At 34.9% G+C, this 18142-nt stretch overlaps 1 protein-coding gene across 1 annotated transcript; it reads right to left on the bottom strand.

Moving 5' to 3' along the window:
• Nucleotides 1-13882: 13882 nt before the first annotated feature.
• LOC104851430 (keratin-associated protein 19-3) lies at nt 13883-14119 on the bottom strand. The gene has a single exon (XM_010608597.1). It carries the CDS (start codon nt 14117-14119, stop codon nt 13883-13885), a length of 237 nt encoding a protein of 78 aa, XP_010606899.1.
• Between the last annotated feature and the right edge of the window lie 4023 nt (nt 14120-18142).

The following is an 18142-nucleotide window of genomic DNA, read 5'->3' as shown; positions in this document are numbered from 1 at the left end:
TGGTTAGAGAAAATGTGATATACCGAAATACAATGGAATATCACTCTGCAGTAAAGAAGGATAAATTTGAGTTATTCCTAGGAGCATGGCTGCACTTTGACACCATAATGTGAAGTGAAATAATTCAGACACAGGTGGTTAAATATTGACTAGTTTATTTCATATGAGAAATTCAACGCATAAATAATTTTTAAAAACAAAGTGGAATATACAAGATTAGAAACAGGAAGGTAGACCAAGTTGTCCTTGAACTATAGTTTTGAATCCTTTCTCCCTTCATGTTAAGGCTTTGAGTTATATCTAGAATAGAAGAAACATTTATTTGGATAAGATCCTAATGACTGTCTCCATTCTCTTCCCCCACTTGCAAAACTGTGCTCAGAGTGCAGCCCTCCCGTGCTTCTTTGTAATGGTGTAATCTTTTATTAGGTTACTGTTCCCCTGTTCCAGGCAACCACAGAAGGAATGAGGTTGAGGCTTTCCTACAAATTCCCTATGATTCTACCTGTAAGGATATCATAAATTTTTGGAAGAAAAGCCAGCAATATTATGGGTACCTCTCCTTGACGATGGAAGCCAAAAGCTTTCTCACCTCATAGTAACCCATGTTCTGCTTTGGGTATTTAGTGAAATGCATCTCAGGGCATCTCCCCTCAGGGAGGAGAGGATTGGGGCTTGTTTGTCACTACAGGAATTTTTTCCAGGTGTCATTTGACTTCACCTTTTGCTTCTCTAAATAATCTCAAAATCACTGATTTCATTTTTTCCAGCTCTTTGACTTTCTACATAGAACAAAAACATGAAGTCTCATAGATGTATTAATTGAATGTAATTTTATTTTCTTTAATTACCAAATATTACAATGAACTTTTTCCATTTGGTATAATAAATTCATGAGTTTTTGTATATGAAGAGGCTTGTGTGACTGCCACCCCAACAAAGATACAGCAGAGTTTTGCTTTCCTCTAAATTCACCTGTGCTCCTACTTCACATTGACTCCCTTCACCTCCCACATACCTCATCAACCACAAATCTGTTCACTGTCAGTGTAGCTTTGACTTACTGACTTCTGTCAAATAACTGGAATTGCACAGTATATAATCTTGACTCTAGCTTTGTTTGCTCTGAATAATGCCTAAAATCCTGGCACTCTCTTGCATCTATAAATTGTATCTCCCTTTTTATTCCTGAGTAGAATTCCACCTTGTGTATGCAGCAGTGTGTTTATCCACTTCTGCCCCTAAGGGACACTTTCTTTCTGTTTTTGGCCAACCAAAATGAAGTCACTACAAACATTAGTATAACTAAATTACTTTTAATTATTTTTAAACAGAAATTTACTCTCACTTGAAAAATTTAGCTTCCACTCCAGCAGTAATTCCAAAACGAGTACAGAATTATTACTACACATACAAATGAAACTGTCCAATACATAACCATTTAGCACCGTGAAGGGAAAGCCTATTCAGAAGTATATAAATCAGCATGCATTTATGAAACCATTGGTGATATGACATTAGAGTATAATCTTGCATGCCAAGTAATACTCTTGGCTGCAGTAAAGTAGAGCCATGATAGTATTTAGCTTTTAAAGAGCTTTTGTTAATTACATGTGTACTTTTTGCTCTGTCAAATTTCAGGGTTATTGTCTGATGCCAAAGAAGCCTTCTTTTCTTTACTGATATTGTCAGAGCAGTTAGTTACTCCTGCTTAGCCATTAAACTCCACAGATGGGAGTCAGATGCTCCTCTGTCATACACATAACTGAAGAAAAAGCTAATAATGCTTTACAAGTGGGCTTATTAGAGTTCCGTTTACTCAGAGATGGGAAACAAAACACTCATATGTTTTGTAAAAGATAATTTTGCAAAATCTATTCCTACTGTCTCAAAATATATGTTTTTTTCCTATGGTTTGTTGGGCCATTTTATTGATTTTTACGACATCAACTGCGAAATAGCTGACATTCATATGAAATCTCTTGTTCATTTTGTATTAGTCTTCCCGGAGGAAATTTTTACCTATTTTTTTTCTCTCAATGAGTTTATTGGTACATTTTAGGTACACAGTACAGTTACATTCATCACTGGGATCTTGTACCTTTACATAACAGGTCTTGGTTCTCATTTTTTCCCTTGTCCCTGCCCTCCCTTCACCCCCTCCTCCCTTCCCCATTTACAAATACTTTATTTCCATTTTTTCATCATATCACAATTTTCTTTCTTTTACTTTTCTTTACCAATTTATTTTAATGAATTCATTGTTTAATGGATGCAAAACGTATGCATTTGTTATATATATAACATATTTTAAAATAGGAATGAATTGGGGAATGGCTAAATCAATCTACTAACAATGGGTTGAGAAAGTTTACAATTATTCTCAGGAATTTTTAATAAAATACATTGGTATTAACTGAAGTGATCATTTATAAATTGATTTATTGCACTTGTTCTTTCTATCTTAACATTTTTTCTCTTACAGCAAATAATTCTGCACCCTGTCACCAGCTGTTCCAGTACCTGATGACCACCATTCCTCTCTCTCTCAGATTTAACCCTGCATATACAATTGGGATCAGGAGGTATTTGCCTTCTGTTTTTATTTTATTTCAGTTGATACACATTTGTCCAAGCTCATCTATGTGGTTGCCCAATAACAGGATTTTTCATATTTTAATACTGAATAATGCTCCAATGTGAATGTGTATCCAATTTGCATATCCATTCTTTACCCACTGGGAACTTTTAATCTAAAAATTCTACATACAGCTCCACAAGCAGAAATTATACTCACAGCCACTCAGAGCTATATCTAAGTCATTTTTGTTAAGAAAGTAAAATTCATGGTGATCATTCATTATTTAATCATTTTATACACATAATCATTTGAACCTCATAACCTCATGAATGCAAACCAACTCCAAATAGCTATCAAAACATGATTAGAAAGGTGCTAAAAGAATTTGATGAGTGCTGGGTGTGGTGGCACACTCCTGTAATCCCAGCACTCCGGACACTGAGGCAGGAGGATCACTGTGAGTTCGAGACCAGCCTGGGCTGCATAGTGAGTTCCGGGTGAGTCTCAACTACATAGTGAAACCCTGTCTCAAAAAAAAAAAAAATAATAATAATAATTTGATGAGTGAAAAATGGTCAAAAGTCATAGAGAGTTGTAGAACAAAACTTGAATCTTTTTGGAGCCAATTCTTTGTGCTTCAGTGTTAATCTATGTTTCCTCATTTATTATGGTGAGCCATCATGGTAAGCCTCGACATAGGCCTAGCCATGGTTGAACTTTGAGTCACCCCGCCGGCACGGACGTGCTGTAGCCCATGACAACGGGCTGGTTCATCTGGTGGTCTGACCTGTTGCCTAGCAAATGTAGTCCATAATACTTGTAGAACCTTGTGACCTTTCCAGTCTGCTACACCCTGTTTGTACTTTACCTTGTGACCTTTCCAGTCTGCTACACCCTGTTTGTACTTTACCTTGTGACCTTTCCAGTCTGCTACCCCCTGTTTGTACTTTACCTTGTGACCTTTCCAGTCTGCTACCCCCTGTTTGTACTTTACCTTGTGACCTTTCCAGTCTGCTACCCCCTGTTTGTACTTTACCTTGTGACCTTTCCAGTCTGCTACCCCCTGTTTGTACTTTACCTTGTGACCTTTCCAGTCTGCTACCCCCTGTTTGTACTTTACCTTGTGACCTTTCCAGTCTGCTACCCCCTGTTTGTACTTTTGGTTTCAGTTTTAGCCTATATATACCCCACCCTGAAAAATAAACGGGGCCTTGCTGCGGTAGAGCATGAGCCTGGAACTAAGTTCGTGAAACTGCTCTCCTGTTGTTTTTCCCTCGGGTTTGGGACCTGCTGGCAGGATTCTGACGTTGCGGCTCGCGACAATTTATGATTACACACTGATTGTGTGAACACATGATGTAGTACAACTAGGAAATAAGTTCTCTTAAATATATAGCTTTTAGATGCTTAGATTTATAGGGCTCTTCAGCTAATACAGCCTCTCATTTTTTTGGACTACTTTGTCAATTCCACCTATGTATTGCATTATAATGTAATAAAAACAGGAATTTAATAGATATAATAAAAATACCAAATAAACAATGGATCACAACCCCCATGGGAAGAACCAGAGTATAGACCTATGTAGTAGCCATATATAAATCCACAGTCATAATACAGATTCCTTATTTGGGGATGTGATCGTTGATCTTGATTTTCTGTTTGATTGGATTAAGAAATGTCCAATAAACTAGAGAAGCACCATTCTGGGTGTGTCTCTTGTTTGAAGACATGATTGGAACATGAGGTTCTAATTTCTTCAGTGGGAAAATCCACTGATAAAGTCACAATATGATAGCATTATGGAGGGTGGTACAAACTCAGAGGGTGGGACTTCCTCAATGTAAGTACCTCACTGAGGTTTTAACTATGAAGGTAGAACTCTCCTCTGGCTCTTTCACTGTCTCTCTCTGTTTCCCTGATGCTCTGTGGTAAGCAGCTTTGGTCCATCATTTCCTTCCACCATGATGCTCTGTCTCAAACGCAGTTAAGACAAAGGAGCCTGATGACTGTGTACTGAAACGTTTGAACCTGTGACGTGAAAACCATTCTTCCTTTAAGTTGTGTCTGTCACATATATTGCCTCAGTGACGGACAGCGAACCAGATGCCAGAAGTTAAGGATTTGGTTTGGCATACAAGATGGTATGCATTGTAATTGCATGTAGCATGCCTGTCATATCCATTGAAGAGTGGGTATAAGAATCCTTTAGGGTGAGTCAAGTTCTTCTACCAAATGGACATGGTATAAACAAATCATTAAAAAATACCTTTAATCTGTGAGATAGGCTGAACTTGTTTTGCTTTTGGAAGCAGACTATCAGTGTTCTTGCTGCTTGTACTCTTGAAAACCAAATCTTTAGCTATGATAAATGATGGCTATATCTTTGATACACTCCTTTCCATATTTAGAATTTTGTAAACAGATTTTCAGTGTCACCTAGTTCTATCAAATAACATGGCAATTTGCCAACCACTGATTATATTGTCTTGCTAAAGTATTTTTAAATCTCATATAGATTTCTCATGATTTTCCTTTTATTATTTATAAATATTACAGAATATACTCACAAAAATGACATAACTGCAGAAGTATGTTCCCTTTTTGTAAAAATAATTTAATCTGTTCCTTTTCTTCATGGTTACTTATCATTTTCCAAAATATATAGCCTAAAATATCTTAAGTGATTTCAAATGCAAAGTAAATAAATTTGTATAATTATGCATGCCAACCAGCAAAACTTGAATAAAGAATAAACAAATTATTAAAACATTTCTTTGTAAAATTGAGGATCCATGAATGCTAATAGGATTCATCAAATATGCTCTTCTTAATTATGGAAATATCTTTTAAAATTTTTAGCTCTCTGTACTTTTGCTTAACTTACATGAACAATGAAATAAAATGTTTAGAATTTTTCTCACGTTGTCAATTTCTTTTCTATGAGCACATAGAAAAATTTGAGTTTAATATGTAAAATTAATGTGCGAAATTGTAAATCTGTAGGGACAGTAACTTGATTGTTAGACTGACAAAATTGTTGGAAATATTAATTATCAGAAATAACAACAACTTTGCACTGGAAAGTTAGAAGATTTCTTTGTTTGATTCTTTTTTGTTTTTAAATAACTAGGCAGGATAGTTCTGTAGTGGTTTATCAATTATCCAAGTGTATTCGGAAAGAATTTTTTTAAACAAATAAACTTATATGTACATACAAAGACAAGCTATTTTACTAGAAAACTCACTGTTTCTTGTTCATCAATCCAAACTCTGAATAGATGTTTAATTGCCTGAATTGATTTGAAGGATTACAGAATAATACAACTTAAATGAAGCATTGCAATCATCTTCTCCAGTATTTTAATTTTACAAATCATGTAAGTTAGCACTAACGCATAATAAAGAATCATACTCAAAATCCTCAAATGTGGCTTTACTCAATTGCTTCCTAGGAAAAAATCAAAAGATAAGCTGAAAAATTCTTCTAGAAATAAAGAAGGCACACTATTAGATTTAAATATTTATTTCGTTATTTCTGTGAACAGACATTTGAAGAAAGCTTGTAGCAGGATTTTAGGATGAATAAATATGAGTAAGGGTGGGAAAGAAATGTGGGAGGAAGCACGTATACTAAAAAGAATCTAAAACCTCTATGGAAATAAACATTTAGACAAATACTTTGATTTGGATAGTCAATTTTAGTAGACAGTAAAAATCACAAACCAGTTCTCTATAACTGATTATAAAATGCCTTGGGATAATTTTTCTCTTTTGATAAGGTTGTTTTGTTGTACACATTTATCAGTAGCTATAAATTAAAACCACAAGCTCCCTAATAGACAAGTATAAATGACCCCCAAAATGTCAGCTTCAACAAAATCCATTCTAAATCAGTTTTTTTTCTTCTCAAATCTTTCCCTTATGTGAATTCTGACAATTTTAGAAAGAATGTAAGATCTAAATAAAAAGTCTGATGCTGAATCCTGTTTCTGTTCTATCAGTTCCTAGTTATATAATTTGAGCAAAATAATATTAAACACAGAGTACAGATCACTATTATGGGCTGATTTATGTCTTACTCCAAAAAAAGAAATTGAAGTCTTATGACCCCATTTCTATAACTTTGAACTTGTTTTCAAACAGTCTGCACAGATTTAATCAAGTTAGATGAGGTCATTAATAAAGGTTTTGATGTAACTATTAATTGTGATTTGTGTCCTTATAAAACAGAGAAATGTAGATATAAAGGGAAAGGGCACACAGAGGGAAGAAGATATAGAGACACCCCAGGAGAACAGTGTACAGTGGTGACCCTAGAGATGGGAGGTAGCACAATGACAAGCAAGGAGGGCCTGAGAGTGCCAAGACCACCCAAATCTAGAAAAAGACAAGGAAGGGTTCCTGCAGAGTTGTCAAGCAGCAGTGACCCCTGCAGAAACCTTGATCTTGGAATTCTAGCCTCCAGAACTGTGAGATAAGAAATGTCTCTGCGTATAAGCCACCCAGTTATTTGGTAATTTATTTGGCTCTAGAAAGACAATGCAGTCACCTTCTGTACCTTCTCTACTGTGATATGTATTTGTGCGTTTGAATGATTATATGAGCGGGAGGGTAGGTTCATTTTAAAAACAGTTATGGTAACTAAAATTTGTCATCATGTTACATCACTTAAAAACTAGTATCAAGGAAATTAACAGACTTGCCTTACATTACATAACATTAGAAAGGGAATATAATCCCCATCTCCAAAAATCTGTTATCCCCACTGTTCTATTTCTTAAAGTTGTGTGAGGACTTAGAATACACCTCTACATTTTAACTTCTATTTGGGGAAATATAAGAATCAAATCATTAATGAACGATATATTAAATCATTGCTATATTTATTAATATATTAAATTATTAATATGTTAATAGATTATATACATTAATATTGATCTATACATATATCAAAATATTTGACACAAAGTAGTCAGACACTTTATTTATGTTCCCCTTTGTCACTAATTACTTCTGTTTATTCAGCAGATAATTACTGAGGTCATGTCACACACTGGGGACAATTCTAAATCATTCCCTGTAAATTCAGGGCTGTTTAACCTCAGAAGCATATGCATAATGCATCCCTTTAGGTTCTAACTTTTCTCATTGCTAATGTTCAGTCACCCTTCAACCGATTGTATATAAATCTTCACAGGACAATGAATGATGATAACTTTCAGTTTCTCCACCTGTTATTATGGCTTAAAAGAAGCAAAAAGAAATCACATATTTTTCCTTTGAACAGAAACAGCAGAACAGTCATGTTCTCCCTCTGTTACGGTTCGGATTTGGAATGTCCCCTGAGAATCTCATGTGTTCAGAGATGAGGATTTAGAAGGTAATTGGATAAGGGGTATTATGCTCATCACCCTAATCACATGGATTAATCTATGTCTGTTCAGAGGTAGATCCTGTTTGAAAAAGCCAATTTAATGGAGGAATGTAGCCTATCTCACTCTCTCTAGAGCTCCTCCCCTCTCTGACTGCTTCCTGGCTCCCACGACATGAGCTTCTTTCCTCTACCAGGTCGTTCCAACGTACTCTTCCTGCCTTGAAGCTGGCAATGGATTGAATCCTTTTAAAAAATCCTCCAAAATAATCCTCTCCTCCTTTAAATTGTGAGTGTAGGTTATTGCATCTGGTCAACAAAGTGACTAAGACATTTTCCATGCTAAGTATTGGTTATTTAGTTTTGCTTGCCAGGCAACATCTGGTTATTATGTATTTTCTCATTGGTTTTGCAAATAAATGTTCAATTTTAATCATAAGTGTGAAAAAAACATATTTTTCCATAAAAATCACTTCTGTTACAAAGTATTGGAGGTGTATATATTTTTTTAAGAAAATAGAATTTTGGGGGGGTACTAGAAATTGAATTCAAGGTCTTTATATTATCTCTGCTTCAGCATCCCAGAATGCTGTTATGGGAATATGCCATTATGCCTCCTTTAATAATTTAAAATTTAAAGTTAATACTTTTAAAAGAGATTATACAGTGCTCAAAAACAATAGCCTTCTTGTACATAAATAATAGACTCACTGAGAGAGAAATTAGGGAAAATATTCTTTTCACAGTAGCATCCAAAGAAAAAAAATCTAGGAATCATTCAAAAGAAGGAGACAAAAGACCTCTACATTGAAAACAATAGTACTCTGAAAAAAGAGATCAAAGAGAAAATAAGAAAATGGAAAGGCATCCCCTGTTCCTGGGTAGGAAGAACCAATTTAGTGAAAATGATCCTACTTCCAAAACTCTATATAGATTCAGTGCAATCCCTATTGAAATCCTGACATCATATTTCACAAAACTAGAAAAAACAGTCCAAAAATTCATTCTTTATCAGAAGAGACATAGAATAGCAAAAGCAATTATAGGCAACAGAGACATGGCAGGGGTATCAACTAGAAGCTATGCTCCAAAGCCACTGTGATCAAAACAGCATGGTACTGGCAAAGAAACAGATCCAAGGACCAGTGGGATAGATCTGAAGATGCAGAAGTACTCCAGAAATACTCAGCTATCTCATCTTTGACAAAGGATATAATCATCCTCACTGGAGGAAACATAGCCTCTTTAATAAATGGTGTTGGAAAAACTGGATTTCAACTTGCCAAAAACTAGACCCCTATCTTTCACCATGCACTAAACTAAAATCCAAGGGGAGTAAAGATCTTAATATCAAAACAGAAACACTAAACTTGCTGGAAAATAAATTAGATAGAACTATAAAAGATATTGGCATAGGAAAAGACTATGAACAAATCCTCTGTAGCACAGGAACTAGCACAAAGAATCAACAACTGAGAGCTCATCTTATTAAAAAGCTTCTGTGGTATAAGACAAACAACCAACATAGCTAAGAGAGAACCTAAAGTGTGGGAAAAAAATTTTACTAGCTTCTCTTTAGACAAATGACTAGTATCTAGAATATATAAAGAACTAAAAAAAAAAAAAACAGACTCCCCACATATAAAGATCCAATTCAAAAACGGGCATCTGAAATGAACAGACATTTCTCCAACAATGAAGTAAAAGCAGCAAATAAATATATGGAAAAATGTTCAACATCACTGGTCATTCTAGAGATGCAGATGAAAACTACACTGAGATTGCACCTCACCCCAGAAAGAAAGGCTGCTGTCAAAAAATCAACCAATAACAAATGCTTATGAAGTTGTGGGGAGAAAGGAACCATTCTTCATTGTTGGTGGGAGTGCAGACTGGTGCAACCACTGTGCAAATCAATATGGAGATACCTCAAAGAACTAGGATTAGAGGTATCATTTCACCCAGCTATTCTTCTGCTGGGTATCTTCCCAAAAGAATTAAAAGGATCATACCACAGTGATGTATCCATACCCATGTTTATAGCAGCATAGTTTGTAATATCTAAAACTTGGAAACATCCCAATTGCCCATCAACAAGGGACCGGATAAAGAAGATGTGGTATTTTTATAAAATGGAGTACTACTCAGCCATAGAGACAGAGAAACTAGAGACATTTACAGATAAATGGATACATATTGAGGTCATACTCTTAAGTGAAATAAATAGGACACATAAGTAAATACTGAATAGTTTCTCTGATATAAAAAACTAAGAGTGTAAATGAGGTTCAAATGGTATAATTGATATTGGGAAATAGGAAGCAAATGGCTAAAGGAGGAGGAGTGGGAAGGGTAGGAGAAAGGAAATAAGGGAAAAGAAAAAGTATGAAAAAAGAAATACGTGGAAACAAAGTCTCTATAGATAGGAAAGGGTGAAGGGTGTGAAGGAAGGGCAGGGAAATGGAAAAGAAATAAGAATCAAGGTATCATGTAAAGGCACAAGATTCCAACGATAAATGTAACTGCATTGTTTGCCTTAAATGTACCAATAAACTTAATGGAGAAAATAAAGTAATAAAATAGAGTTTACTACCCACCAAAAAAGTAATCACTTAGAAAGAAAGTAAAACATACATAAGATTTCTTAAAAGATCATTTATAACAGAATAATTCCTAAACCACTATAACCAGTCTTCATTGTAACATGAACATTAGTAAATATAGTTATCAAATGATTCAGAGAAAAATGAAGTTTGCCAATCAGAGAAAATAAGTGGTTTGAAAATTGCTGGAAGGAATACCACAGGTGACTGAATCTGAGGAACCCTCAGTGCTCTAATGGAATGAAATGCTGTTTGGATCTTGAAGAAAATGATAGCAGGCTGATATCAGCATCATGAAGTCCCAAAGCACCGATTTTGTTTTTCTCTTCAATACCACCCAGAGCACACACATCCTCTGTAGCATGACGAGGAGCTGCAGCCTTGATAATAGCCTCCAAAGGCAGAGCACATCTTGAGCAAGTCGCTCTCAGGCTTCAGAAGCCCTGCCACTGCAGCCACGTCCTGAGCCATGGCCTTAACCCTGGCCACCATGGTAGTTGCAATACAAGCTTATGGCTTCAGGAGTTGGTGACTCCCTTTGATCATGAAAATGTGATTCTCAGAGTGTGGGTGTCATCATCTGCCCAAGCACAAAAAAGGGAATAGCACCAAAATAAAATGCTCTTGTGTAATTTTCATTCCATAGCCTCAGAGGCATGAAAGGCAATCTCATTAATTTCTTTGGATTTTATTTAGGACCATTTGCTAAGTTTCCAATAAACCGTGTTTATATTGACAGTGTTTATGGTGTCTTCAAAGACTTGTATGAGATGATTTCAACTTATAAAATCATCTAGTCAGGCATCACAGTATTTCATTGTTATTCAGAATAATAGATTCAAGCTTTATTAAATGACTTCAACATCAAGGAACATTACAGTTGATTTTCCAGTAAGACTAAAAAAGGAAGGAAAAAAACTTGGCTGTATTTTTTATGTCTCATTTCCAGTTTTCTCTATGAAGAGTATGAGATTGTGATTTTTTTCTTTCTGAGAGAGAGTTGCTTAAAAATTTGGCAATCATTGTGTTTCTATCTTCTTTTAACAGATTGTGGGTTGCTCTCAAAGTACACTTAATCTAGTAATACCCCCCCAATGAACTGAAAATTAATTTAGCATTGAATGTAATTTCCAGACTGACCAAGGTTACATCAGAATTCAGTTTGTCTTTTTCAAATATGATCCTGAGTTTTCAAAAATTTTAGGAGAGAAAAATTAAATGATGAAAACTTCTCCCCAACATAAGACTATTGTTTTCATTTCTTAAGAAAATGTAACTGCCTGCTACTTATTCTTGAACATATTATACATGTTTGAGTCAAAAAATGTAAATCAATGAAAGATATTCAGCCTCACTAAATATAGGTAGCTCTCTTCTGCTGGTTGTCTACAGAAAGGACCTCAGTGTTCAGACTCATTTTATAAATGCATCAATAAAGACTTGAATAATCTGGTGAACACTAATCATGCCTACTAGAAAAATAGCAGAAAACCACAGCCTTGTTGCTGAAGAATCAGCAGAAATCATTTTTATATGCAAACCACAAAATAAGAATTTAAAATGCACTTTACTTTTTTAATAGATGCAGTGAAAAATCATTGCTCCTCACGTGGTAAAAATGACAATGTTATGCAATTTTATCTGTGTAAGGCAGATGCAAGCAAGCGCTCAAGCAACTCTAACCTTCTGAGCCTCTTTTGTGGAGTGTCCTAAAAAGACATCAATTATACCACCTTCCTTCAAATAGATAGATGTCATTATTATTTTCCAAATGAAATAGCATTTAAAAATAATAAAAAAAGAAAGAAAGAAGTATCAGGCAGGAGACCTGTTGGTTTGCAGAAGAAATGATTTGGTTTCCAGCCATTTCACTACAGGCAAAACAGTGTGACCACAAACTATCACAATACGTAGATGAAATAATACCATTCTCAACATTACTGAGATTTTTTAAAAAAATAAATATAACATGAACTCTCGAAAGAACAAGTGCCATCTCAATCTATTTTTCTGTCTCTTGATGTAATTCTCACACCAATTCTCCTGGACATCTTCTAAGCATACAAAGTCCTTATAGGAATGTTTAGGTGACCTGCTTTTAAGGCTGAAAAACGTGTGAAAAAAAAAAACCCAAAAAACTGCTCACAGAGAAGAAGGCAAGAGTAGAAGTGGGTATCAAGCATGGCTGCAATTTAAGAAAGCTGAGACCTGGGTTATCGTCTTTAACAGCGATTTTTAAAAAAGGGTTGGAATAATAGAAAGTTTCGGGACATACTAAAAGCAAACTATCGAACAGTATATACCCCAGTAAACTAAACTGGTAAATGCACTTCAGATGTTTTGGGAATTTTTTTGGTTTTGTTTTTGTTTTGTTTTGTTTTTTTTCCCAACAGTGCTCTGGCTTACCTTTGAGAAATAATACATTTATTGTGCAAGACCTTTGCACTACAGAAGAGAAAACTAGAAAGCCAGTAAAGTAATTTAACTTGTCAAGGAAACAGCTTTCCTTACATGGTTAATATTTTTAAATTGATTTGATCATATATAAGGATTTAAAAACTTAAAAATTCAATGTTGGATACTTTAAGTTCTAATAATATTCTTTGTGTGTTAAAATTTTTTGTATCATTTTGTATGAACCCAACATTTCAATTAAAATTTATTTTCCATATATTTACTGTCATTCTCTAATAAAACTTAAAGGAACACAGACAGATTATTGAAATAGAGCTTGAAAGTAGTTACTATTTAAGATGAATTCCCAAATTAACAATGCACAGAATCATAGTATAAGAAATCACACAAAACACAGAAAAAAAAATAATAGAAATAAAAATAATAGTATTTTTGTCCATATTTTTCTTCCTTATCCTTAGTACTTAGAGAATCTAGCATATGGAGATATGCATGAACTAAATTTATTTAATTCTGAATTAAATTTATTGTTTAATCAAAACATTATTGAATCAAAATACCAATTAAGAAAAGACAACATCCTGAGTGAAAGCCCTTATGTTCGTTCAAAAGATACTGAAATGAATTGACAAAGCCATGTTTGATAGGTCAGTTAAATATATTTATTAAATATTTTAAATAGGTCATGCACACTCATAACAAATGTTAGTAACTAAGAATTAAAACATGATGTCCCGGTTCAGTGGGAAGGTTCTAGGTATTTCTGGAGGCATTGATGACTGGTTTCTTCTGGAGCCTGAAGGTAGCAAATGAATGATACGTTGTCCCCATCTGGAAAGGAAACAGCATTACTGAAGCCCATGGGCAAGAACCTGGAGGTAGAAAGACTCTGAACATCAGCAAGCTCTTTTAGTAGAATCCGGAGAATCCATATCCTCCATAGTACGATGGGCGGCAGCAGCCGTATCCGTAGTTTCCAAAGCCAGAGCCAAATCCATAGCTGCCATAGCCGCCATAGCCGCCATAGCCCCTGCCCCAGCCCAGTCTGCCGAAGCTGCCACATCCACAGCCGCAGCCACAGCCCTGGCCACCGAAGCCTCCATAGCCGTAGCCCAGGCCTCCGTAGTAGCTGCCGTAGTAGCTCATGGTGTCAGGGTGTTGAGTTGGTTTCACACTGAAGATGATTTTCGTCAATTTGTGTGACTGTAGCTTCTCAAGGTGTTTTTATACCCTCAATAATGGGTGTGGTTAACATGGACAGGTGATCTCATTTCTACACCACAGCATAATTTAAAGTCTATAAAGTCAGACAAATTGTTCTTCTCTTACAAAGGGTCTATCCTCATTAAAGGAACTATTTGTAATCATTATTTTTTCAATGGGTTTGCATTCCTCAGAACAAAATGTTTTCAAGATCAAAAACGATTATATCCCTTTCAAAGGCCATGCTGGTAGTCTAATGAAAATGGGCTAATCTGGTTGATAGCTGCTTATAACCCTGTAATTGTGTAACCTCAGATTGCTGTTCTTTGTAATTTGCATTCCATTTTCTTAGCTACTGATCATTCCCAGAAAGCAAGGTCATTTCTCCAAGGTGGTTGGTTCAAGTCGCAAGTTCCTTACTGATGTCTATGTATTTAAGTATAGAGGGAATCTTGGACTTTCATTCCTTTGAACTTTTCCTGTCATTTGATATGCAGCCTTCCTCATCCATTCTTTTGTAGACCCTTCTCTTAATGTTATGACAAGCATTTGCAATTCTTTATTAGTATTCTTCCCAAGTCCTACCGTTTTTGGAAGTCCACCTTCTCATTCATTGTATACTTTTCCCGTGGGATTTCAATATGTATTTTGAACTAGTTTTAATTGGAACATTTAAGGTATACAATATAATGACATTCATTGTTGGAAATTCGCACCTTTACATAATCAATCATGGTTGCTTTTCCCCCATCCCCCTGCCTTCCCTTCAACCCCTCCCTCCCTTATCTACAAAGACTTTGTTTCCATTTTTTTCATTTTCTCATATTAATTCCATTCCCTTCTTTCCTTTTCCCTACCCCTCACATTTCCCCTCCCCCTTTGTCCCTTTTCAGTATTACTCAGCCATAAAAAATGAGAAAAGAAGACATTTATAGCTAAACGGATGCACATTGAGATGATACTCTTAAGTGAAATATAGGGCATACATGTGTAAATACCAAATAATTTCTCTAGTGTGAGAAACTAGAAGTGCAAATAAGGACTAAAAGATATAATAGATAATGTCAATATGTATTGTTTTAATAATAGTGGATATAGTGGTGACTTTGAAAAGTCCTCTAAACATTAACTTGATCAACCTGGCTAGTTACTGGCTATAGCAAATTTTAACTACACTAGATTGCTGTCTAACTGCAGTGAACTCACCTTTTTCTAATAAGCAGCCTCCTTTCTATGCACAGATCTTGAAATTCACTCTCATATATGTATTTCCCCAAATTTATCCACCCATATACACTCAGTCACCAAGGGAACGATGTGAATATTCAATTACACTCCTGAATCTATTCATTGATATCATTTTATTCACTTCTCTAGTCCTTAATTTTGAAGTAAGCAAGTGAAGAAAAAAAAAAAAAAAAAACATACCCCTTTAGCCTGTGCCTAAACTTTGCCTCTTTTCTTCCCTGGCCTGCTTGTTTAAAGTGATAAGTTGAGCAGCACATAGCTTTCCTTATGGTTAAGAATAAAGGACAGGATATGTTATACTGAGGCCCTCACCATAAAGACAGGAATTTCCTGCCTGATCCCCAAAACTGGATTTTAACCTAATTTGTAATCTGCTTCTGTGCCCCTGTGCTTTCTCAAAGACATTGGATTGTGTGGTATTTCCCTTTAAAAACTAGGCTTTAATCCCTGCTTAATCAGTACCAAGAAAGATGGGTGTGTGAGCTCATTCTTGGTCGCTGGATATGAAAGACTCCTTTAATTTGGACATTTTTGTGGCAGGATTTTCTTCGCTGAGACAACTATAACAAAGTTCTCTTAGATTAAGGGTCTCCCACTAATGAGACTGCTCCAAGGAAAAGTTGTCATCTGATTTTTTTCTCCATAAAAAGACTAAATTAATACTCTTAAAAGCAAATCAAGTCTGACTTTTATTTTCCAACCACTGTGTCTCATAGCTGATAGAAATGTGCTTAAGTTTTGTAAATGTATGAAATTTTACTTTGCCAAACATATTTATCTCATTACATAATCTACCACATAGTTCCCTTTTCACCAAAATAACCGATTGTGTTTATTGCATTCCACTGTAGGAGACCTTAGTCTACTGCTTCCCGCTGACACAGGAGCTGCTCTTTGATCCTGGAATCCTATTTTGTACTTCTCCAACCTTTTTAATCTAGCTAGTTCTTTAAAATATAGGTCAAGTGTCTCTTTTCCCATGTTTCCAAGCTATCTCTGGTTACTTCTACCTCTGCCCACTTGTGAAAATTTTTCAGAATGCTGTTTATTTAATCCTCTTTGTATCTTTGTATGTCATCAGGTTTTAAAATACTAATTAATTATTTACCTATTTTACTTTATTTATACTATCTACTTCTTGAAATCCAAAGGTGCATGGAAAATGTAGGGTTTAAGAAACAGAAGAAAAATATTGAGAGACAAATTACTAGTTACTCTGTTCAAGGCAAGAAAACAAAATTAACAATTTTTGTGGAGAATTAAGGTCTGTCTAAATTAGCTAGATCGCACTAGACTTAAAGCAAGCAGCTCTATACCCAAATTTAGCCATGGAAGAAATGTTCACCTATACAAAAGATTATAAAATATCATGATTATTTCTCTAATAAAAAAAAATCATTTCTTATCTGATAAGGCCAGGAAGAGACAGAGTGAAAAGTAGAAACTTTAAGAAAACACTATATTGAGTTGAATATTATCAAACAAAATTTGAAAATATTAAGAAAAGAAACTCAATGAATGAGAAATCCAAGGTGAAAAAACAAAAATGCATGAGCTGAATAAAGAAATTGAAAATTTGAGGAAAGAAAAAAAGGATAAAATCATAACTCCATGAAGAATAAGCACTAAGACAACCAAAGAAGAATGTATTCAAATAAAAACATTAAATAACGACATCAGTTAAAAGCCAGGAAATAAAAGAATGAACATGTGTCCAAGATATAAATGTTTTATAAAGTCAAAAATAAAAATGAGTGAAATAAAGTTTACCATGAATTTCATATCTAACCATTAAATATGTAGGTTTTTGTCAAAAAAGTTTTAACTATTTCAAGAACCTAGAAAATACTGAACTTACGAACGAACTTCTTTCTGTCGACAGACTGGGGGTTCAACAGGGGTAATTGAGGAAACTTTGGCATAGGACTGTATGGATACTTTATTATACTTATTTTTCTATCTTATAATAATCAAATGAAAGTAAAAGAATAATCTATACACATTATTTTATATAAAAAATAAAATCAGTCCAGTTTAAATTGAAAGAAGAGAAAGAAAGGTAGAAAGTCTTATTTAATAGTTGAACAGGAGATGACATCCAATGTTTGTCTTTGAAAACTGACAGATCAGATAGTGAAATTTTAATAAGGATGCAAAGGAATAGGACATTTTTGTAAAAAAATATATAGAATGATCCATTGGATGACCAATAAAATAACTATAAAAACCTTTCAAAATATAAAATGTAAGTAAAGATGTGAAGTAACAGGAGCTCTCATATACTTCTGGGGGGAATGGGACGGTAGCCCAGTCCTCAGAAGTTAGATTCTTAAAAAGCTAACTTGTCCCCATCTTAGGACTCACAAGTGTAATGCTTGGTGTTTGTACAACTACTATGAAGACTGACTGCTCAGAAATCTGCATGTGTGTCCTGGGGATGTAGCTTAGGGGTGTAGCCCTGGAATAGCATGAGCGAGGAAGTAGGTTTGATTCCTTGACACGATGAATGTGAATGTTTATAGCTGCTTTAGTCATAATTTCATTAACTGGAAGCAATGTCTTTAAACAATTGAATGAATAAACAAACTGCACCATATAGAACATCCATACAATGCAGTCAGTGATAAAACCAATGGAGCTATCCAGATGAAAAGAGAAAAATAAATATTAAATTCATATTATGTGAAAGAAATCATCTGGAAGAGCAATATATTGCAT

This window comes from Fukomys damarensis, unplaced genomic scaffold, assembly GCF_012274545.1.
Source record: "Fukomys damarensis isolate Sample0158 unplaced genomic scaffold, DMR_v1.0_HiC HiC_scaffold_24, whole genome shotgun sequence".
NCBI classification, from domain to species: Eukaryota; Metazoa; Chordata; class Mammalia; order Rodentia; family Bathyergidae; genus Fukomys; species Fukomys damarensis.
The sequence above is the reverse complement of the archived record's forward strand: the minus strand, read 5'-3'. Positions and strand labels throughout refer to the sequence as shown.